Below are 24,596 nucleotides of genomic sequence, written 5' to 3' on the forward strand. Positions count from 1 at the left end.
CTCTTCGGATAATAAACCAAGTTGTACGGGGCGGAACAGTCATTCGATTTTTTTAACGCGTCGTGATTGGCTACTGGAAGGCGGGCGCAGTCATCCATTGGCTTCTATTTCGGCGTGGGCGGGGCCATGGGCGCTCGCCTGCAGGTATGAAGGGGAGATGAGAGAGGCGGTGCGTAAACAGAGTGGGCGAAGATGGCGTCGAGCAAGAAGAGTGGTGGGAGTAGCAGATTTGAGAAAAGTGTGAATGGAAGATGCTCGTCCAAACACAAAGAGGGTCCAGTGGGTGAGTTTGTCTGTACCGTGTTGACTTCCTCAAAGCCCCCCCTCCCTGTCGCTTTCCTCCTTTTATTAACGTCCCCTTTGTGACGCTCCTAAGCGGTCACCTCCCGTTAGCCTGCGTTAGCATTTACAGTAGCTATACCCGGGTAAGTGTTAGTTAGCCAAAGTGAAGGGCTAGGATTTAAGCCGCTGGGTCTGTCTCAGCTGCCTAGGTCCTGTGACTATTTAACGACTTCATCACGAGAAAGCACCGATGAAATGTACATGTAGACTAAAGGCGTTACTGGAAAAAAAGAGCTACAGTAGTGTTATGTGTAAAGTCCAGTTAGATGTAGCAGTGGTATTAATGTCATTTCTGTAGCAGTAGACTATAATTCACCCTTTTCACGTTCTGTGCCCCTAGTTTCAGCCGCTGACTCTGACAGGACCCACCTGAACAGGTACTCCAAACATAAACAAAAGGAGGGGGATAGAGGGTAACTACATTAACCCCCCCCCCCCCCCCCCCCCCCCCCCCCCCCAAAAGTGGGTCAACAGGGCATACATCGATTAAGCAAATGGGGTCACTGGTGAAGCCGTGATTACTGCCTGGTTGACAGGAGAGCAGGGACACATGGGCAGACCGAACAGGATGCCGTGTGCCTGCAAGCACTGTGAATCTGCTCTTATGACTAAACAAACTCCCTAATATGACCTTTAAACTAGGCCGTAACTGGAACAATCCCACCATTCCCAGAGGCTTCCTTAACTTAGTTAGGAACCTACAACTATGCCATGCAATGTCTGTCTTTGCCACAGTAATACACAGTTTACCTGCCTATTTTATGAATGGTGCTTTTATAATAGACTTAGAACTGTATAATGGGATTAGAAGAGTTTTAACCTGATCTTACTACACTCTGTTTTATTCAGACCTTAAGATCACATTCACAATTTCCTTTTTTCTCTAAATGCATTGCATTATACAACTGAAGGGAAGCCTTATGCATCCCATTTGGAGGAGGGAGTGAGGAGGGGGGTTGTGGAGGCTCATTGTTGAGAGTTTCCTGTTGTTCAGTTTGGCCATGTGTGTTTGAAGGTGCTCTGTCTGGGAGAAGGGTCACAGCCTCCTTAACTGCAGAGCCCCCGCTGTTGGCGCTTCCTCTTGCCTGTGGACTGCTCAAAGTTAGCTATTTTTACAGCCTGCTTCCTATAGACACCTCCAACACTGTATGGACTCAACATATGACACGTGTTGAGACTTGGACCTGGATTTACACTGCTTTTACATCTTGGATGTGTCTGTTTAGGCTTGATAAAGAGCAATTGTAAGAGAGCCACACGTTAGGAACAACCTAGACAAGATCAGCACAGTTGATCATAATGACAATAATATTTAACTCAACATTAAACTAGACGTGTCCAACCCTCGTTGGTTTATAAGACACCAGAAATACAGCTGCAGTGGTCATTAAGTTAACTTTAATTACAAAATCACAGGTTACTTCACCGCTCGATTTTCAACAAAACATTCTGCCGTCCCTCCCAGGCCTGGCAAATTCCATCTGCTACAAAACAGGTTCCTTTGCTGAAGGCACACCTCAGGTTTTTCATAGTCATCCAGCCAAATGAAATCCACATAAATGAAAGTCACTGTTGTGCATCCCTTATGTCCTCGTAGATGGGACAGTAAAACAAAAAGTGTGCACATCGGGATCTTTGTCTTTTGTTTAAGTTATACTTCACATAAAGTTCTGCACTATAGTTATTCTTTATGAGACAATAAGTTATATACATATACCATATATCAACAGAACATTTTTCTCTATGTATGAGTCGAAGCATTTGACACTTTTACGTCTGATGTACATAAAGAAGCAGTGGGACCAACAAGTGGGACTTTGGTGTCTGTGTCTCAGTGTTCCTGGGTGTGTTTATCTCTTTATTTCTGTGTGTGGGTGAGGGGTCATGTGTCAGTCCTCAGAGTTATGGAACTGCCATCTGTGATATCAGCCAAGAAGTCTAAACTGAGTTCACATCCTCCAGTGGAATAGATTTTCTGTATTTCATTTTGCCCCTTTGTTTTGGGTTGGCACACGCTGTCCATGTTCTGCATTCTCTGGCAAACACATTTCTTAACAGCTGGAACACGGAGCTCATTTCTGCTGCAACAACAACATATGTTCAATGGTGCTACATAAACATCGCTCACAACACAAAAGTCTAACCAAAACATAAGCACTTAAATATTAGTGTCTCATCGTATTATGGTTATGAACTTTTTAACACATTGATTTATTGAGTTTTACCTCTGTTTGTTTACACTTGATTTGTGACTTAATTAAATATGCAATAAATGGAAAAATCCACATCCAGAAAAATTGTTATCTGATAATCTCATGGTTGTATTCCGCCAATGTCTCTCTGTACATGATCTGCCAATTAGATAGAAGGTCACAGGGAGTTGCAAGCTGAACAGCCAATAGCAAAATAGCGTCACAAGGAGAAAGTTAACTGGGACGGTGGTTGTCTTGTGGCTTCTCCCCCCTTTTTTAAAAATAAGCCATCGGTGGGAGGAGCAGAAGGAAAGAAAAGGACAACACGTGACGTATGAGTAGAACTGGTTATGACAGTCTGACACACACACAGCCTGACAGGAGAGGAGCCTCATCTAATTGTAAAGATGAGGCAGGGACAGCCGGTGAAAGGGAGAACAACCAATCAGGAAGCTCCATCTCCTTCCTCTCTGCCATCCCTCCCTTCCTCTCTCTTTCTCTCATTCTCTCTTTCTTCTTTTCCATGCTCTCATTGCTTTCGTGGAAGAGAGGAGACTGAGGACAGAGCCTTGAACTCAGATGCTGGTAAACACTTTTCCTTTTTTCTTTTCAGTAGTTGGCCATCAACTATACGCTATGCCAGAAGCAGCCTGTGGGTAGTTTTTAATACAAACACTCAATTCACACTGCATGTGGGCCCCGCAGGAGTCATTATTTGTCTGTAATGTCACTGTGTTGGTTTGTTGTCCATGACTTATTAATACCTCTCATCCATCTTTAATGTGGAGAGGTGCAATTTAGTGGCTGCAGCGGGATTACAGTTACCACTTGTGTCGGTAACACAGGAAGGGGTGAAGCTGGCACTGACTCAACTAGACGTAGATATTCGGAACATTTGCTGGCGCACAAAAGGCAGAGGTGACGAGGCTTCAGGTGAGTCATGCTTTCCCTCTCGTTGGTGTAGTGGCAGCTTTATTGTTTCTCTGTTTGAGGAATTATTCTCTGTCAGACTAAGGTGAAGTCTTCACTGTGCCACGGCATGTTTGAGCTCTTGATTAGATTGTGCTGGTTTCACATTACTGATCATTTGCATAGTATTTGCATGTGATATACTCGCTGCAGTTACACAAGGGTGTAATTTGCTCTGGCTTCATTATCATTAAGCAAGTTTTAGAGCGGCTTATGCTGATCCAGGGGTCCATAAAGTTCATGCCGAGCTTACTCTGTCAACATATGGCCTGTTGGCTTTCCTAGCTGAGAGAGTTGTACCCACAGCTCCAATTAAGCAACGCAATTTTAATTTTGGCCGCTCGCCCGAACTGGTTCGACTGCTATTGTTGGTCCTGCAGCATGACGTGTGGGTGACCGCTTGACCAAGGTAGTCATGCGTCCCTTAAGGCCACACTGCTGCTTGTATTTATGCAGACAGATGCATGTGTATTTATAGATGTTCTTTGTGCGCGTCTCGTGGAGTTTCCAGGTTCATGCTGACGTAATGAGTTGATTTTTTTTTTTGGTTTCCTGTAGTTTGACGGGTTCAGAACATTCACAATTGCTGCGTAATCCTCAATGGTCAATGAACCAGAGTCTCTTTGTATTCAGAGCAGATCAATACGATCACGACATCACAACCCACTTATTGCATAATAATATATATTTCTTATGAGAGGTTTCACAGAGGCTTGATTACACAATAGCCTCATCACTGAGGAAACATGCCCAAAACATGCCAAGAGCTCATAAAGCGACCCAGGTTTATGGTTAGTCGGTGGTCCCAGTCTGTCAATCACTTTTTCTTCAGGTTTTTTTCTAAGCTTTGACTAAGTGTAAACTTTATCTTTGATTGCTTGTACTCAAGTCTTTGTTCAGAGAGATTCTTATTGTTGGGCTGCTTGCTGTCCACTCAAAACGTCCTCTGTGTTTCATCCCACCAGAGGCTCATTAAACTTTACACGGGTTTATTTAAAAAAAAAAATTGTTATAGGAAGTTATATCTCTTCCCTTTATGACCTCCGTCCTTTTTTCTTTATGGTATCTTTGTCAGTATGGTTGCAGTCGTGTGTTCAGACAGTTGCTGTGGTATAATCAGTTTGAAACTATATTCAGTTGTTGTCTAGTAATTATATATGATTATATATATTATATTTTCCTGCTCACTAGAATCCTGTAACACAAAAAATCTGAGTTTCTAGTTAGCATAGCTTCCTGCTGTAGACAGAAACCAGTCTCTAACAGATTATCTTCTATTATACTTCTTTATTTATATATATATTAGAGTAAGTCCTTTTTTACTTCTCTCGAGCTCAGAGAAGACCCCCTTAGTTTTTATTTGAACCTACAGTTCCAACTCCTAATGGAGTTTTTGTATCCTCTTTTACAGAATTTGCTTTATGAACAGCACATACATCTCACGAGCTAGGGACGCACACGGACCGGTCCACATCTTCACACATTAACCACCTGGGCGTTCGGCCAGCACACAGGGCCGCCCTGGAGAGCTCTGCCTTGGCGTGATTGCCGGTTGGCTGGAGAAGTGGAAGGTGCCCCGGCCTTGACTCAAACACACGTTGGGCGGCAAATATGAGGTGGGGGTGGGGGGGGTCAAGGGAATATGTTGCAGAATAACCGTACGAGACCTCTATATAAACAGTTACTTTGAACCCAGCATGTATAAACATGGTTAAAAGATAAACAGAAACGTTGCCCAGACCAGACAAATATCCGGTGACCTGCCACGAGTGTGAACCAGCAGAAGGAGGGCATGACACGATGAGCCCAGATGTGTTTTGTATTGGTTCAATTGAAGGGTATTAAGTCAGACGTCTGTTTTGTTGTGTAATCTCTCGGAGATGAATACACTGTAGTGATGTTGTTCTGTGGAGACGTATCCTAAAGCTCCTGCAAAGACGGTTGATAAGTAAACAACTAGAATGTAGTGACGGAACCAGTTGAGATGTTACTGGGATAGGGGGACATCTGTTCATTTAAAGCTGTGAACTCTGAGACCCCAGATTGCTAAACTCAAAGCACAATTCCTTTTGTTTTCACTCGATTTAAATTATAACTCGACCAGGACTGAAATGTTAAGGATTGCCACTTAATCTGTCATTGAATCAAACTCAACAGTCACCAGAGATCACAAATTCAAGTCTTGCTGTTCAGAGGCAGTTTAGGGAGACAGTTGGCAATAGTCTATTCTAGATTATAATCTAATAAATAGCACCGTGTCAATTCTGTTTTAGTGTGGCATATTCTTCAAAGTCATGGGACAAGTTTATGTCAGAGTGTTCCTTTCACATGGTTGAATCGATGTGATATCGGGCACCAAGCTGCTGTTCTTAGCTTTGCAGCGATACGTAATACTTGATATTGCAGATTTGTTCATGCTGTTTCTAAACCCGAATGCCCCCTACATTCATTCACACAGGGTTTCCTGTTTGCAGATGATTCGGCTTGTCATAGAGATGTGTTCGGAGGACAATAATAAGTAAATACAGTAGGCCTTTATAACTACATATTACCACAGTTGTCATTTGTTTCTGGCATGTTACAAGGCTGAACTCTGTGACATCTTGGGTGTGTTCAGATGAGGCATGCTTTCCAGGGGCACGTGGAAGGAATGGCTCGGCATGGTTAAACCGTTAACATCATGGAAGAACAGATAGAAGGGTGTCTTGCCTCGTAGGCTGCGGTAAGAAAGCGATCCCTGAAAGAGAAGTGGAGTGACGGGCGAAGAAGTTGTCTGGTTGATCAATGTCTCTTCCCAGATGTCAGAGGGGTTGTGATTCCTCCCAGCAAACTGAAATTGCCTCTCCCATTACTCTTCCTGAATAGCGGAATAATTGTGCGATTAAAAGCTCCATTATTTCTTTGACCCCCCCCCCCCCCCCGAAACAATATTTCACTTGTAGAATCTGTTCACTTTTAAGGGTGCGCGGGCAATCTGCGCTGCACAAGATGTTGCTTTGGGGATCTGTTGAGAAACTACTGTGCTGTTTATTTATTTGTTCTGTATTGCTTCATTGCAGCAGCCTCAGTAGAAGTTTTAATAGCAAAAGTTTGAGGATGGTTGTGTGCTAATTCCAAGAGCGGCTGATCATTATCTGTTATCTCCATAAATGTATTTCAGCCCTGCAAGGAAATCGGTTAACACCCATCCATAACGGAGAAATTATTTTTCCTTCTCCGTGTCCGCTCCTCCCCTTAAAAAACTTCTATTAGGAAAGCACTGCTCAGTCTCGGTTCTTTTTGCTTTTATTCTCTGTGTGTGTGTGTGTGTGTCCACCGGCCCCGCTCCTCTTCCCTCTGTCTCTCAGCGGGCCCGTCACCCTATACAGTAAGTACCTGCTAGTTCCCAGGCTTAGCTTTAGTGGAAACAGAGGTCTCAGGTGACTCGACAGAAGAGCTCAGCGCTTCAGTAGGAATCCAACAGGGACGTAGCACGAGATCTGTGTTATGCTGCATTAGGGCAGGGGTATGGGCACACTAGATAAACAGACTCGGCTGTGTGTTGTCAGCTGTATACCTCCCTTTGGGACTCTTATGTGAGTGTGTTTATGTGTTTTTGTCAGTGTATGACTAATCAGTCTTTTTTTCCCCCCAGCAGCATGACGTTAGCAAAGGGCCTCTCTGCCTCCTCCTCCCGTTCCACCCATGTCTGCCTCGATCTCGGTGGATTTTGTCTGCTTAGCCGGGCTTTACATCATTTAATTGCAAAGGCCTGCTTAACTCGTTTCAATCAATGAACTTCTATACGCCGGGCTATGGGGGATTAGTTAATAGGAGAAGGAGAACATTATGTAGGATATATCCAATGATACCCCACTTTGTACAGTGTCTACATGCTAATGTGGGTGTGGCGCATAATGGGGATCAAGGTGCTCCTTTTTAATGCTTGCAGGACCTGATGCCAGCTAACCACAGAGCAAAACAACCTTTCATTTTACACATTGAGTATGCACGGGGATCAGGAAGGTGTTCTTGGGATATAAGCCCCCTATGTCAGCAATCTGCCTAATGTAAAAAGAATTTCCCCGCAAGAATACATAAAGAGTCGCATGAAGAATTGTTCAACCTTCACTACATGCGGCTGATTTCTGCTTCCCCCTCTTGCCTTGCTTTCTCTATCTCGCTCTTAGTGATGGACACCAAGGCGGTGTTCGCGGCCCTGTACAGCGTGTGTGAAGAGAACGCCACCTTCTTCTCAGGAGGCGCCAAGGGCTCGCAGGGCGATGCCGCCCACCGGCTGGTGAACACCATGAAGCTGATCAAGGAGCACGCTCGCAGTCTGGAGCCCGTTGTCTCTGGCTTTGCTGCAGTTTACCATCATTTTGACTTTGACCCACACATACCCGCCAACGGCTACCGCTCACTGGTCAAGGTAAGCTTCGGGGATGTTTGGCGTGAGTGTGAGTCACGTCTTGGATCTTTTTATCTGTGTTCTCATTTCCCACCAGTGCAGCTATGAGAATAATATGCCCCCATACCGCAATATCGATGTTCTCCCGACACTGTGAGAAACTGCTCACCAGCCCAGCTTGATATCGCTTTGTTTCAAGGGCGGCCCATTTGTATTACAGATTGATTTTATGCTGCAAATCAGGCTGGATAAATTCCTCCAGCTGCAGAATATCTACCCCCTACTGTACCTACTGTACTTTATCTTCTACAGTTATTGATGAACCATCATGACCTTCAGTGGCTGCATTCTAGCAGAGCAGCGAACGAATGCTGCTCTCTTTTCTTGCCGCTTGATTTCAACATTTAGAGTCAGTCTCATTCCCACACTGCTACTCAGACTAATCGGTACGATCCTGCTGAAGCAGCAGGTCTTCCACATGCTCTCTTTCAGGCAAGCTGTCCTACATTGTTCTTTTTCCTCCTTCAAGCTGACCATCCTAATCTTAATTACAATTTAAGCAGACCCAGTGGACTTGGCTCTTTAATGATAGCACCATTAAGGAACTAGGAGTTTGTTATACGGCATAATACTATACAGAAAAGAAATGCAAAACCAAAAGCTCATCAATCATTATCTCAAGAATGCAACAAGACTTGAAGACGTTATCCTTTTTTGCAGGTGTTGCGTTGCTGCCTTCTCCACATCATCCAGAAGGGGCGCTACATCACCGCCAACCGCCGCAGCATCTTCTTCCGAGTAGCGCACAACGCGGGGGAGATGGAGGCCTACTGCAACGCTCTGTGCCAGCTGCGGGCCCTGCTCTACCTGGCTCAGCGCATGCTACACGACAACAGCCACGGCAACCTCTTTTTCCAGGATGAAAGTGGCCTCAGTGAGAGCTTTGTCCGCGAGTACTCGTCAATGCACAAGGGCTGCTTCTACGGCCGCTGCCTTGGCTTTCAGGTGAGACGAGGCTTCGTGGTGCCGGGATAGGGAGCGGAAAAGAGGGGAAAAGAAAGGGGAGGCTTAGAAATAGCAGTGCCTCATGCGGGATGGTCCTGAACTGGGTTTTTTTTAGGAAAAGCAAAAGTGGGAAGAAAGAAAGGCAGGAAATACTTAAATGTGCACAAAGGTTAGAGTTGGAGAGATACCGCTCACAACAATGCAGAGAAAAGGGAAATGAAAGCAACCTCAAACTCGCCACTTCTCACTTCACACATACATTGACAGTTCTGTTATTAAAGGTACACTTAATATCACCGCCTGTGTTACATTCTGTACCTCCATATACATTCTTTATATTGTTATATTAACAGGGCCTGTCATGTACAGAATAAAGCTCCCCACACACGTCCCCTAGTAGCCTGTCAATCAAGAGTATTCCATTTTGAACAAAGATGACAAAAGAAAACATGCACGGGTCTAGTTTGTCACCAGACTAAAGGAACTGACCCTGACAAGAGGGCAAGAGCGGTCCGAAGTGTCACGAGTTAAAGTCAGGAATGCACTGCAGACGTACAGAGGACTCGTGCTGCCCAAACCTGCGGGTAGAAAGGTTTAGAGGGGCAGAGGAATGGCTTCTCTTTCCAGCCGTAGTCTCTGTTCTTAGTTGAGCTTAACAAGAGAGGCTCAACCCTCAGCAGACGGAGGTCAAAATCAAACTAAAGGGAAAAAATGATGAAACCTCCCTGGTACTGTCTGCATCAATGTATAATGGCTCAGACTCATCTGATATTCTGATATCCCAACATCTATATTTCACTTTCTCTGGTCGAATAACAGCAGTTTTAATTGTAACCCGTTTAGCCTCTTGTTTTTAAATGGACCATAGATTAGAATTTAAAGTCTGTCTCTGTTTTGTTTTGTTCTCCGCCCCCCCCCCCCCCCGCCCCCCCCCCTCCAGTTCAGTCCGGCCATTCGTCCCTGTCTCCAGACCATCGCTATTGGCCTTGTGGCCTTTGGAGAAAACTACAAACGCCATCAGTCTGGAATAGGTCAGCACCTTCATCCCTCTCAGCATCCAGTCACCTAAATTCTCATTCACAGATCGTACTCATCCGCACGACTCTTCCTCACATTGCTGCTTGGCCCCTGACCGTGTACCTTTTTGATGTTGTGTGCTTGAATTGTAGATGCTCTTTCATCCTTTGGAATCTCGAGGGCTAGCTGCTGCTTCTTCTATATTTCAGAATGTTTTGAACAAGCACACTATTATGTACAGAGGCAAAGATGGAAGAACACGCACCATCATACACACACACACACACACACACACACACACACACACACACACACACACACACACACGTAAATATTTAACATCCAAAAAGGAATCATTCGGCTCTAATGGTTTCTTGTGCTCTGTGCTGCACCGCAGTGGAGGCAGGAGGTATTGCACCATATGGTGAGTGTACTGGAACCCTCTCACCCCTTCATGGTCGTCCTCTGTAGTGAACACAGGCTACATGAAGAAGCTGCTTCTGTCCTACAGCTCCTAAGCGGCATTAGCTGTCCTGTGTCTGTGTTGTAGTTTAGTGGAAGTTATCTGAAAGGGCGATTGCTTCCCTTCTCTTTTCTGCACAGCCTTGATTTCTTGTAGAGCATTAAAAGCAATACCAGGATGAAATGCTTTGGTTTCAACATTAGCATTAGCGCAGTAGGTCTGAAACATCTGTGTGACAAAAAGATTATAGCGCTGTGAGAAAAAAGCCATTTCACGCCGCTGAGTTTGACGCTTTTTCTCAATTAGGGCCTCATCTCTGATTCTTGACCACCTGCCTTTCCTTCTTCCTTTTGCATTGTCAGCGAGTTTATGTTTTTCTAATTTTATTGTCACTTACGACACTTTTAATTTCCCCTTCTTGTTCCTGCTGTCCCTCCTGTTTCTGTCTTTGTGAAATTGTTGTTTTCATCCCCGTTATTCTGAGCATTTGTTTTTGTACCAATCACTTTTTGTCTCCATCCTCAACCATAAACATTCCTCTTTTCTTTCCTTTTACTTTTTAACGAATTCTATTCTTTTTTCTTCCACTACCTCGTCTCTGGTGTGTCCTAACCTTTATTCTACCCTCCTCGTTGTGTTGTCCGTCCTCCCTTCCTCCAGGCGTCGCAGCCAGCTCTTTCTTCACCTCGGGGAAGTACGCCATCGACCCAGAGTTGAGAGGGGCCGAATTTGAACGCATCACCCAGAACCTGGACGTCCATTTCTGGAAGAGCTTCTGGAACATCACTGAGACCGAAGTCCTGTCGGTGAGTAGACTTACCACACACACACACACACACACACACACACACACACACACACTCCTAAGACATCTGTAATCGACCCGTGTTGTTACCACTAACTCATACTCACAGAAAAGTTTTTTTTGATTTTAAAAACTGTAGCAAGAATATTTGACTTTCCTCTGGTAAAGGTACCTTTCTATCATTATGTATTTTGGCCTATAGGCCGTTAGAAATAATAGAGTGGAATTCAACTTATTAAATAGGGTTCATGATTTATTCATCCAGTTTCTCCCTCTCTCTCTCTCCAGTGGCCTGACTCGCTCTGTAACTTGCACTCCTCTCTGCCTTTCTGTCTCCTGTCCATCTCTTTGTCTCTCTCTCTCTCTGTATAAATCTTTTTTTTTTTTTCCCCTCTTCCTCCAGAGTCTTGCCAGTATGACATCCACGCAGGTGAAGGTGAACCGGGCTCTTTCCGTGCCCGCTGTGCCCTTTGACCTTCCCCTGGCGGCCAACCACAGAACATCTGTAACTATAGCTCCACCATCAGCACACATCGGCAGCGCTCCAGTTCAGATGAGGCTCATCTCCTATGACTTACGTGAAGGACAGGTATCTAAATCGTTATTCTGTTCACACTGTAGTGGCGGAATGGAATATGCAATAAAAAAAAAGCTTCATAATGTCAGATTTTATGCAAAACTAGATGGCGTTTGTATTTCCTGCAAGTATTTTTGTGTGACCTAGTTTATGACGGTGTTCCGCTGGCTCTTCTTAAACCACCTTGCAATCATACAAATTCTTAAAATATTCCAACAATAATACATATCTGGTATTTTTTCCGAGCAAAAGCAAACGACAGCTCCGACTTATCCTCGTGGACTTAATCCCCTTCGTTATCTCTCTCTCTTTCTACTTTCTCCATCATAGGCATCACTTGTTCTACTCCCTCCCTCTCGCCATCCGAGCTTGCACTCCTCCTTTCTTTGTAGCTTAGCACACAACCAGACATGGCTATCAACAAACACTTTCAGCCATTGATCCGGCTGCACAAAAGAACAGTGTCTTTTTTTTTTACTAATGATGCAAAATACAAGCCTGCATCAGTGGAAAAAAAAACGCTCCCTCTCTGCCACAAGTTCCCTCCCTCCTTGTTTCTGCTAATGAATGGGAATTAGCGTGTGTTCATGCAGGCTCAGGAGAGGCTGGCAGCAAGCTTTTTACAGAACAGCTAGTTAATCTTTCTCTCAAAAGAAGCCCTGTTGCTAACACTAGTAATAAAATATCTTGAGAATGAAAACAAGGCCGTGTTTGCAATACACACACAGTCTGTGGACAGTTGTCGGAGTGCTGCAAACATCACCATCTGTCGTCATGTGATGTTCTTTCTCATTTGTATGCGATTCTTCTCATTTTGTTCATTCATTCCTCTCTTGTCACACTCTCTGCAGGACAGTGAGGCTCTGCTGTCTCTCGCTCGCTCTGAGGGCGGCTCCATCTCTCTGTCTCTGGGGCTGAAGACCAAGCGCCTCCCCTCGTCTCCCTGCCTCCTGATCCACTTCCATGGGGGAGGATTTGTGGCCCAGACCTCCAAGTCACATGAGGTGAGATGTTGTGCTTTATACTAGCGTTTTCTGCATTGGCTTCCCTCTTCAGAACCAGAGGCATGGGACAGTATTTGACTTATATGTGATATTTATAACTAAACAGCTGGTCAAAATGTGACACCTACACATCGCTGACAACACTACACCTCCACCATTAGACACCTGGACATTATTGAAGCGCTCGTTCAGTTCAACTTCTCATCCCTGCAGTGCTTCGAAGTCTGGCTGAGTTTTCTCGCCGATTTAAGTGTTAATAGTTATTGTCAATAGTTTGACCTGTAATGATCCGTTAATTAATCCCTGAAAACTTGTATAGTATAACTTAAAGCTGGCTCCTCTCTTTCATGCAAATCGTTGCTTCCTGTCATTCACTTCTTCCTCATCCCTTTTTGCTTTTTTCTTAACGAGGAGGAGCTGATGTCCTAGATTTAATATCTAGATCACTGTGATAGAAAAAGGGACGCCAACACACACTCCTGAAGCTTTGGCCTCATGTCTTTAGAAATGATGTTGGATCTTTCTTGTCATGACTCCATAAAACACAGTTTGTGCCTCGACGTCTCCTTGTTCGTCCGACGCCGGTCTGGTCATCAGGCTGCTTGCAGCTACCACAACACAGGGCTCTGTGAAATCGCCAAAGACTTGGGCATCCTTTTTTGTAGCAACCGGAGGATGAGAGGGAGCAATCGGAGGCAGGGGTGACCAGGGCTGTCCTGTTGAATTAAACAGAGAACTGTACAACCCCGCAGAGGAAGATTACCCTGGGGCCATGCACTAATGAAAGACTCTTCTTCGCTCGCCTTCCTTATTACAGCCTTCCTCGCAGTCTTTTTAATATCTCACAAAATCCTTTTTGTTCACTTAGTGTCCTTTTTTTTTTTTTAACATCTTCTGCCTGTCTTATTTGGGCAACATGATCTCACCTCCTTCTTAATATTCCTCGATGCCTTCTGCTCTCTTAATCCCCGAGGCAAAGCCAAGAAAGAGAGAATAGAACATTTTTTTTTAAAGTTTCTCTTAGGGCAGAAGACCTTTGTACTATGTCCTCTAGTCCTGTGTCCTTGCCTCGATCCTGTCTGTCCCGACGTCTGGGTGAGATGGAGAGTTGGACTTCAGTGACAGGAGCCTTTGGTGCTCTCTGGGCCCAATTATGCTGAGATCACAGGAATGGATGTGCTGGCATCTAGCATTTAGCAACTTGGGCACGACCACACACACACACACACACACGCACACACTCCCGATCCCGATCCCAGTAGAGGTATAAACTTAACTGCTCTGCCTGTCTGAGAGTGAGTGGGACTGCAGCTCCCATTAATTCCTGCTTTGAGAACAGATCTGGGACTTTCTGAATTGGTGTTTTTCCTTTGTGACTAGAGTAGGTGTGCGTGTGTGTGTGTATGACTATGACATGAGTTTCCTGAGTCATCGTATAAAATTAACCAGCCTTGGTCCCAGTCCAACAAAAACACACACGCGTACCTCTTTTCTGCCCGGTGGGCCATTTGTTGTGATCCCTTTGCTCCTTCTATGCGGGCAGATGAACTGTCTGACACACCTGTCCATGGACCCTCACTGGCAACAATGGCTGTTGTTGACACACACACACACACACCAACCACCTTTCGGGCTACTTTTTTCATACAAACCAACACTGACCTGAACAGTGCTTGAACGTTTACTTGTCAGTGGTCTCACTGTAAGATTTGTTGTGACAAGTAGGGCTTAAAGACAGTGCAGCTGACTGCTGGAGCTGCTATTTTGTTATTTTTCATGCTGAATCACTGGTAGGTGAAGCAACATACACACACACACACACACACACACACACACACACACACACACACACACACACACACACACACACACACACACACACACTGTGCTTTTCCTGGCGTTGTGAGTGGATGGAGAGCTGTCTCTTTCATCGCCAGCCCTGTCACAGCTAGTCAAAAAGGTGTTGGGAGAAGATAAAGACTGAGGAGGAAATGACGAATGCTTTGTAGAAGGAATATTTTGTCACGACAATTTTGGATGCCTTTTCAAGGTCACTGCATTGCAGTTGTGAAGCGCTTGCCTTGGATTGGCATAAGAATAGTAAAAACACTTATCCTGACTATAGCAACAAGGAAAAGCGAGACGCTCTGTGTTGTGACGGAGAGTTGTTTTTGTAGACTATCCCTGTAAATCCACACCATCCCCTTGTCTTAGTCTTTTCTCCTTTCGTACCCAGCAGACTAGGACATGTGGGCACCTTTTGTTATTGCTGTATGAGAAGGAACAAAATGAAGGTGACTGGGAGGGCAGCGCTCATTCTGCTGTCGTCTAGACGGTAAATCAGACAGATGACTTCAGAGGGAGATATTATTTCTTAACTTTCTATCCTTTCTTTTTAATGTTCACCCCCACGCGTCTCTCTCCCAACACTGTTCTGTCTCCCGCTATCTCCCGCTGTCGTGTCTCATGAATTTAATGTAATATTTTTGTAATGTTTTTTTTTCATTCATAAATTCACCCCTCCATACCCATGTCTTCTGTCTGGTGCAGCCATATCTGAAGAGCTGGTCCCAGGACCTTGGTGTCCCCATACTGTCTGTGGACTACTCGCTGGCCCCTGAGGCCCCCTTCCCAAGGGCCCTGGAGGAGTGTTTCTACGCCTACTGCTGGGCTCTGAGAAACCACCACCTGCTGGGTACATAACACATCACACATCATTGATTATATCAAAGTACTGGCTTTTTTTAGGCTCTCCCGTACCTTTTCTATTCACTTTTTAAGTAATAAGACTCATACATGCAGAAATGCTAAATAACTAGGCAGGTTAAAGAAAGTTTGTTTATTAGAATCAATGAGCAGATAAAACTCTCTTTCAGAGTGAAGGTGTCCTGTGGACTGCCTCAGTAAATCCCTGCCTCGGTTTACCCATTCCCTGTACCTCTTTAGAGGATTCATTCATCACTTTGAAAGTAATCACGCCGCAGCACATAGTCTCGCACGCTACCCGTTGTTCTGCAATATCACACAAATTGTGATGCTCAATATTCAGGCAGACAACAAAAGACATCTGGTCGGTTTGGGGTACACCCGCCCGCTGAAGCACACTGTGTCAAATTAACAGTGATCGCGGCGCAATATGTTCGTGTTGTAGTACAAGAAGACGATACCACGGCCATGAGGCTGGCAGCGAGTCAACACCCTCTCAACGTCACATATTCAGCAGTGTTGTGGTGGAGAAAAGAGATCCTGAGTCTGGATGTGTGGCATGTTGCTTTTTCCTGCACCACAGTAGATTTCACAGTCTCAGAAAATGCCTTTTTTTTTTTTTTAATGCCTCTGAGCCGGCTGCACCATGGCCGGAGGCATTATATTTTCAGATTGTCCATCCGTCCAATTCTCCATTCTCTATCTCTGTTCCATCTGGCACAGACATCCTCTAATGAGGTTTTGGTGGTCAAAGGTCAAGTTTACTGTGACCTCACAAAACATGTTTTTGGACAGATGTAAACTGCAAATTGACTAGTTGGCGGACGCATTCTGTACAACCGCTGGGGCCAATTCTAGTTCTGCCGAGTCTCTTTTTGTTCTGTGTTCCAATTTTCTTTTTCCCCTTTTTTCTTCTTCTTTCCTTTCCTTCTCTTTTTTCACCTCTATCATCACCGTGCTATTTTTACCCCTCCAGGCTGGACCGGAGAAAAGGTGTGTCTGGCTGGTGACAGTGCGGGAGGCAACTTGTGCGTGACGACGTCTATGCGCGCTGCTGCCTTTGGTGTGCGGATGCCAGATGGCCTTGTCGCAATCTACCCGGCTACCCTGCTGACTGCCTACGCTTCGCCCTCCCGTCTGCTAACACTTATGGATCCCCTGCTGCCGCTCAGTGTGCTCTCCAGGTGCCTCAGCGCCTACGCAGGTAGGTGTGTGTGTGTGTGTGTGTGTGTCTTTAGAATCATGTCCGGATTCTTCTTTTATCTGTTGTCCTTTTCTTTCTTTCAAACATCTCTGCATGTCTCTGCCGTCTGCTGCTCCACATCATACATGATGCTCTTTACCGTAGTCATAGGTTTGTTAACAAAAATGATGCTGACTTGCAACTACTTGTGTATCATACATGATGAAGTTAAGATGTTGTTTCTTTCCAATCTATTCTATTCCATTTGATTAACTAGCTAATATAACAATTTATAAAAAGCCCAAAGTGATGCCTCAAAACTTTGAACAAAGTCTGGCCAGCAGCTAAAACACAACGTACAAGTACTCCGTTTATTATATGAACATTGATGAGCAATGTTGAAATAGATTCTGTGTCGACTTATCAATTCAACCACTGTCTGCACTGCCAATCTTTTTAGATTTAGGACGGTAATAATGATCATATTAATCATAAAACAGTTTTGCTCTCATCTTGGATCTCACTGTTGTCACAATTCCTCATGTAGTACGCAATGTGTATAATATTAAAATAAATGTAATCATAAATCTTCATGGATTTTATTCTGGTTGTGTTGCATCATGTCTGAAAAACTTTCACTGACAACAGCTCAACTTATTAGCATATAGATTGTTTTTCATGTGTTGTCATGAATGTATGTGAGACGCAGGAGTAACTTTTGATAAATTGTTGTCGGACATAAAGACGAGGACGGCGGAGGGCTAGTAATTGTCCAACTACGCCAAATAACTGAACTAAAACACTAATCATGTTCTATTCATCACTATGCCGTCTGTGTTGCAGTGTTTAACCCACTGTCAGCGGTTTTCTTTGCTATTATACCTTTCCTACTATTGCGTGTCTCTTACTCATTCATGCTTATTTGAGAACAACAACACCACTTAAATCTCACTTCTTCACTTCCTCTATCTTTCCCCACTAAGCCGCTTTCCTCCGTGTCTCCCGCTCCAGGCAGCGAGCCGCAGACGGAGGCGCAGGTAGAGAAAGCGAGCACGCTGAGCCTGGTGAGGAGAGACACGGCTCTGCTGCTCAGAGATTTCCGACAGGGCGCCTCCAACTGGATCCACTCTCTGCTGGATTCCAACAGAGCCGCCTCAGCCTCCCCCAGCACAGCTGCAGACAGGCCCCCGAGAGCCACTGGTAAACCACCGCCTCTCGCTGTGTGGATGTGTGTGTGTGTGTGTGTGCGCGCCGCCGCCCACGTTTTCAGCGTCTTTATTACACCAATTATGAGAGCAACAACATCAACTACCCCAAAGTTCATTTACAGCCCATATGGTGGAGGTTATTGAGATGGATCCCCTTTATTCCGCGTTCAACTAATCCAGTATTGCTTTAGCCCACCTTTGTTGCGTAACACTCCTGTAGCCCATTCATATCAATTCACCTCTTTGGAGCAGCAGGGCCGTGACAGTAATTGTTAATTGTAGCCGCCGTAAATCCGGTGGCGCATCGTAATTTCCCCGGTGTCCCTTTAGCTAGGTGACACCCCCCCCCCCCCCCGACCCCACAGCTGCAAGTCCAAACTGATGATAATGTCGTAGGTGGGTCTGCATTATTAAAAGGCCATCATGGCGCTGAGATGTCCGTTATTAAAGAGATGGGAGATCGGGAGCGCTTTGGGAAGAGACAAGCAGTGACGACTCTCGCAGCTGTGTTTTGACGGCTCCGGGCGGGCCAATGATATCACCATGACAGCACTGTTTAAATATCCTCCACCCACTTCCCCTCTCTTCTTTCTGATTTATCCCAATTTGCATTTTAGGCTTTTAGCTTTTGGCTGTCAACCAGAGGACATATGATAAGTGGAAACGGAAGAATAAGGGATAGCGTAGTACTATTTGTGTACTTTTTCCGGTCCTCTAGCTGCTATTGAGCCTGAGTCGGTATCCTTTACACATCATATACCGTACATTGTGTCATTAATGGTAACATTTAGATTTTTGTTTTGTTAAATGTCTCATTAATTTCCCCATGTCTCCATCTTTTTTTTTTCTTCTTTTTTTTTTTTTAGACACAGTGAGGAAGAGCATTTCCGAGGCGTCCATCTCTTCTCCTCACGCCGACCCCCCCGTAGCCTCCGATACCTCAGAGTTCCTCTCCAGGAAATTATCTGTGAAGAGCCAGACTTGCCAGGACTTGGGATCCCACAACAACTCTACTTCTCACAGTGCACCGCTGCTCTCTGAGCGCACGGTACGTCACGCTTGAACATGTTTACATTGAGATTAGCGTGCGCTCAGCTGATGCTCTTGTCTAGAAGAAATGAACAGCCTTAAATAGAGAACACTTGGCTGTTAGTAGGGATTGCTGTGGGAATTTAACCTGCATTGATTAAAAGATCTGTAGTTTAATAATAAGTCTTACAGAGAAAACCCACCAGCCTCCCCCCTTATGATCAAGTTATCTCTGCTTTCGTACAGCTTCCCTTTAAAATGATTTAGCAGCCAGCTGTAGCCCTTTTAAGAGGCGGAGCAGTTTATCAGCGTGGCGATATTTTGGCCCTCTATCAGACACCGTCGTGTACCCCGCAGTGATGTGCATGTTTCATCTCGATGAACTCAGCTGAGATTATGTCACCCGTGCCTCGTAAACAGATCTGGCTGTAAAATGCTGACTGAATATCAAAGCTTTTTGGTTGCACGGCTACCAGCAAGGTATTGCAGATTATCCTCGCATGTATTTCCACACAGGCAGACTGGATTAGTGGCTGGCTTGAGGGGGGAAAAAAAACCAGTAGGGGTTGACGCAAGATTTTAAATATGCTTTTCTTCCTTGAAATTGGGATTGTGCAGCCAAGAACTCTCTCAGGCACCGAGCCAAGGTTTTTTCTAAAATGTTCACAAGGACAAAGTACCGTTTGTGTATTTGTAATCAAGTTTGCCCGTCTACTATTTTATGCCTTTCTGCTTATGTCCTTGACATTACTTTCTCCTTCGACTTTTCCCCGAATCATTTCTCATCTCTTCTTTTTTGTAGCCGGAAGATGTGAATTTCTTCCTCTCCAAGGATGCAGACCCCTCCATGTCCAGGGACCTGTTTTCAGTGGCCATACCACCGCCTGTCCGAGAGGAGGGATCCGAGCTGGAGCACCGGAGGGAGTTCCCCCTGGGGTTCGAGCCGCTGCGCTCAGAGCAGCTGTCTGAGATGACGATGCAGAGCTCTCCAGTGGTCAAGGATCCCTTCTGCTCTCCTCTGCTGGCTCCTGATAGCATGCTGAAAGGGCTGCCACCTGTACACATAGTGGTGAGATGAAGCAGCAGCTGGAACGATTAACAGGATAATGACACTTTACTTAACTCGAGTGGAGGGAAATTGGAAAGTAGGGAATTTATACAGTTAAATACAGTTTAATGGTTGCTCGCTCAACTCGAGTGTTGGGTAAGCTGTCAATAAGTGCATTAAAGAGCGTTTGAGTCCTTCTAACTGTCTACATTTGGTTGCATGTGTAATCCTCTATGAGAAAGCGAATCGTTTTTTATGTTTCTTCATCAAGTTTAGCAGATATGGTATTGTTGTAAGTTGAAGTTAATATGAAAATGAATGATTTTAAAGTGGCTACAGTGAGTCAGCGAGGATGTAGAAAGCGGGGACAAAAGAGACTGGGATGCTTGGCTTCCTTTTCTTCATCCCTTCATTAAGATTCTTGACATGTCTGAAGGGAATCCTAATGTGCTTTCCCCCCCGCTTGCTTCTCCTCTCTCCCCTCTCAGGCTTGTGCATTGGACCCCATGCTGGATGACTCTGTGATGTTTGCCAAGCGCTTGAGGAACATAGACCAGCCCGTCACTCTGTGCGTGGTGGACGACCTCCCCCACGGCTTCCTCAGCCTATCGCAGCTCTGCAGGGAGACGAAGGAGGCTGCCAACGTCTGCGCGGAGAGAATTCGCGCCGTCTTCACCCAGAAGGACACGCCCCCGGAGCCACGCAAGCACCGCAAGCTGGAACGGACCGATAGGGGCGTCTCGGCCTCTTCTGGGGAAGCCGGGTCTCTCTGCAACGGCCCCATTGAGGGAGGGGAGCTTGCTGTCGGGACGGGGTCTAAAATTGCTGATGGGGAGGGCTTAGTTGCTGTGGCAGCCCAGAACAATACTGACGCTGTTGGTATTGAGCTGTAAATACGGTTAGATAACAAAACTACAGTTGACCCTTTGAGTGAAAGGAGAAAGAGTAAATGAAAGTCAGACAAATGTAGGCAGTGCAAGGCAGGGACAGAGAGAGAGAGAGAGAGAGAGAGAGACAAACAGAGAGAGAGAGAGAGAGAGAGACAAACAGAGAGAGAGACAAACACAGAGAGACACAGAGAGACAGACAGACAGACTCCTAAAAACAGAGGGAGAGGGCAGCAGTCTAGGTGAATATTTTTTAAGAGACAAAAACAAATAGAGGAGCACTGAAATACATCTTCCTCTGCTTAACCATTCTTGCCACTTGTTTGTGCTCCATGACGCATGGCAGACGAGATGAAAACACCCACAAGAGACAATCGTGTTTTTAGAATAAAATGGTAATTTAGCAGCTTCTTAGATCAAAGACCAGCACTCGCCCACACATGCAGCACACATACTGGATCGCGTAAGCGGCGCATAAGAGACTGAAGACGAAGCCTGAATGGGACATTCATCTCGGGACAAGGCAGTCATTTGAGGCCCTAATCAGATAGTGGTAGGCACGCTGTATGCTTATGGAGCCATCCCCATCAAAATGGCCACTCTAAATCACGCTTAATAACTCCACATTGTGTTCTCCGTTGCGCCAGTTTGGAAGTCAATACAGCTCTCTTTGTGGGTAGTACGTCTGTTGACTCCTAAATCAAATTACAACGCCGAAGCAGAACCGACTGAACGGCTAAAAACTGGAGGAATTGATTCACTTGTTTCTTGAGATTGTTGCAGTTTTTTAATCATATTATTAACCCTATGCAGTAGTAATACTTTAGTTATTTATATATCTTTTTTTTTTTCTATTCCTGTGTTTTAATCCTTCAATCATCGCAGGTTTGTTTGTTGACTTGTACACTATGCTGTTTGTAATCATTTGCTATTTATTCCACATTTTTGAATGTGAACCTCTGCTTCTTTGGCACAGCTGCTCCGACATCCCCGGCCTTTTCCATTTAAACTCAAACCCTCCTCCCAGTAATGCATACTGATGGGATGGAGGAGAGTATGTAGAATATCACACGGGGACGCGGTGCCCTGTCTAGACGCTGCTCGGTGCCTTTTTCTAGTGCTGATATAACTAATGCACAGATTACATTTTATTAATAGCCACAGTGAAATTTCTGCAGATGCACCGAGCTGCATTATTTGCTTTAGAATTTGGGTCCCTCTTTTAAGAGCAAGCATTGCTCTCAGATGTCTGAAAGACGCTGAATGTTTAAATTGTTTTATTTCAATACTGGAAAGAATCGGTTAACATTCTCTAATGTTAGAAAGAAAAGCACGCCAGAAGCCCTCAGCTATCGATACACACTCTGAACTCCAATGCACTGATTCGAGGTTCTCCCCGTCGCCCGCCAGGCGTCTTTGCTCACTTCTCTGCACAGTATGCAGTGAGTCAAAGTACCACTTCTCTTGAGTCAGGGGATTTCCTGCCTGGCGATCTGTTTCTTCAAATCAGACGCTTTTTAGGCAAAACTCTAGGACTCTGACCAGGAAAAGAGGTTCCATGTGAAAGCCACTGAACTTTCATTTGGCCAACTAAACGTGGCCGGTGGACCAGATGTATTTTTCTCCCCACCATCACTTTGTTTTCATCAACCTGAGGGCACTCCTCTAAGGGTGTTTCCACCTAAAGTACTTTGAAGTACACAAAAAAAAAAAGCCCTTCAGTCCCTCTCAGGTCCAACTAAATATAGATGCCAACAATGCTGTCGCTGTCCTGCCCTTGCCCGGTAACAGAGCTGAGGTTGCCAGGTCTGTAGAGAAGGATGCTGAGTGATGAATAGGATTTAGCTGAAGCTCTGAGTGCAAAATCCTCTCCCCCATAGAAGAGCTGGATTTTTAAGCAGCAAAGTCATGCTACGGGATTAGACCATGCTCAGTTCTGTCAGCGCCGACTACTTACTGCAATATTTTTAGTCCGATTTGATGGAGAGAACCGGGGCCGTGAAGACGAAGAAAGTAATACTCTCATCCTCTCGGAAATACCGGGCCCACGTTTGGTCTTGCTTTACTCGTCGCCGCTTATGCTCACTCGGCACTTTTTCAGTAGTTTGTCAATCTGTGCAAATGTACAGTATTTAAAGTTTGTATATGCGTCATGTTTTTTTGTTTTTTTCGTGCCTGTATGTGAGGCTCAAGTGGAGTCTGTATCCACACATTCACTCTCATTGGTGTGTGTGTGAGAAACATGAGCGCGTCCTCTTTGTTTTTTTGTGTTGTGTTCACATAAAGAAAGGAATGGCACTTTACAGTCAACAGACTGCACACAGTATTAATCATCTCCTGTTGAGAGCGACCTCAAGCCGCTCTGGCACATTCTCTCTCTGTGGTATGTATCGACTGGACTTTTTAAATCAATCCTGAAAACGCCCCCTGCCTATGAAGCCCCGCGGAGCCCACTGGTTGTTGGCCCTGTGCTGTGTGAACTTTAATATGTGAGCTGTTAGAAAACGTAGAAGAAATGTGTCAAATTCACCCACTTGCTGTTTATTGAATCCCGTATGCCTCTTACCCTCGATGACCACTCATGCATCAGGCTAACCTGACGGCAGGTGATGAACCAGAGAGCCCATCTGGTCTTATGGACAAATACGTTTGCAGTGCTAGCGTTTTAGTTTAAAAAAATTCCATTGGGGGTTTTGCCGATGCTTATATGCTGCCTGCAGAATAGAGCTAACGTGTATGATTCAGTGTTGCTGCTTTATCCGTGTCTAACTGTTGATGAGCCACAGACCAACTTTGTATCTGTAAATGTCCTTGTGAGTGCAAACTAGTTATAGTAGTTCAGTGTTTTTTGTCTTTTTGGTTGTTCAAGTATCAGGTTGTACAGCTTACCTCCGGCTTTACTCTTCAGAAGCTCTTCCCGCATGAGGTTGTCTTTGCCTCGGGCTGATTTCGTTGAAGTGCAATGCAAAGTACAATGCAGCTAAAGATTATGAGCTAACTGCCTCCACATTTACAGGAAAACTATGCAGTTACACACCAGCGTCACACCATCTCTTCACAGTGTCCGTTTCCTCAGTCAGAAATGCTGAGGTGCCATTTATTGTCGTGCAATGCGTTTGAATCACCTTGAGGTTGGATTTCACAGTTAGCGTACCAGCCTATAAACCACGACACTTGTTTTAAACTTCCTGCAAAAATCAATGGGCCTGTGCGACTGACCTCAACCACTTTGTTTACTAATGGTAAATGCTCATTTGATCAGTAAGCTAGATCCTAAATGTATTGTTAGTTTTGAAACACAACCAAAGACTGCAGCCACAGTCTTGTAACAGATGTGCTGTTCTTGCCGTTTAGTGTTTGCTGTTAACTGGTATCATAACGAATGCAGGTGCTAGTCGGTGCCATAACCTGTCTGCACTCCATATGCAAAATTGCTCCGCACTGTAAAATGTAATCCTGATATAGATTATGATAAGCCTTTGAAACATTTTTTACATGAACAAAAACACACCATGGACTGGAATCAAATATGTTTTAAGTTTACTTTTTATTTTAATTTTATTTTCATTTATTCAAAACGCCACAAGTGCAAACCTGTGAATACAAAAATAATGTATATTAAACTATGTGATTCATGTAGATATTTTTACTTTCAGATGTGTTAATCAGATAGATTTTTTTTTTTCTACAATGTGGTGTCTGATTCGCCACAAAGTAGGCTGGTTTCTTCCTTTTGTTGATTTTTATCTGAATAAATATATTCTCCCACGA

At 44.8% G+C, this 24,596-nt stretch overlaps 1 protein-coding gene across 3 annotated transcripts; it reads left to right on the top strand.

The window, feature by feature from the left end:
* Positions 1 to 46: 46 nt before the first annotated feature.
* lipeb (lipase, hormone-sensitive b) lies at positions 47 to 24,596 on the top strand. Of its 3 annotated transcripts, none has more exons than XM_076109465.1 (15): positions 47 to 283; positions 683 to 755; positions 3,082 to 3,119; positions 7,673 to 7,914; positions 8,614 to 8,898; positions 9,839 to 9,929; positions 11,039 to 11,184; positions 11,587 to 11,772; positions 12,612 to 12,764; positions 15,315 to 15,459; positions 16,447 to 16,674; positions 17,665 to 17,853; positions 18,728 to 18,909; positions 19,693 to 19,959; positions 20,427 to 24,596. In XM_076109465.1, the coding sequence occupies exons 1-15, from the start codon at positions 193 to 195 to the stop codon at positions 20,829 to 20,831; spliced, it is 2,721 nt and encodes a 906-aa protein (XP_075965580.1). In that variant the 5' UTR covers positions 47 to 192; the 3' UTR covers positions 20,832 to 24,596. The 3 variants fall into 3 exon arrangements, with proteins under 3 accessions (XP_075965580.1, XP_075965581.1, XP_075965582.1); XM_076109466.1 differs by having other exon boundaries at positions 683 to 719; XM_076109467.1 differs by lacking the exons at positions 683 to 755; positions 3,082 to 3,119.

This window comes from Anarhichas minor, unplaced genomic scaffold (assembly GCF_050575085.1).
Source record: "Anarhichas minor isolate MPS153535 unplaced genomic scaffold, ASM5057508v1 ptg000041l, whole genome shotgun sequence".
In the NCBI taxonomy this organism is placed as follows: Eukaryota; Metazoa; Chordata; class Actinopteri; order Perciformes; family Anarhichadidae; genus Anarhichas; species Anarhichas minor.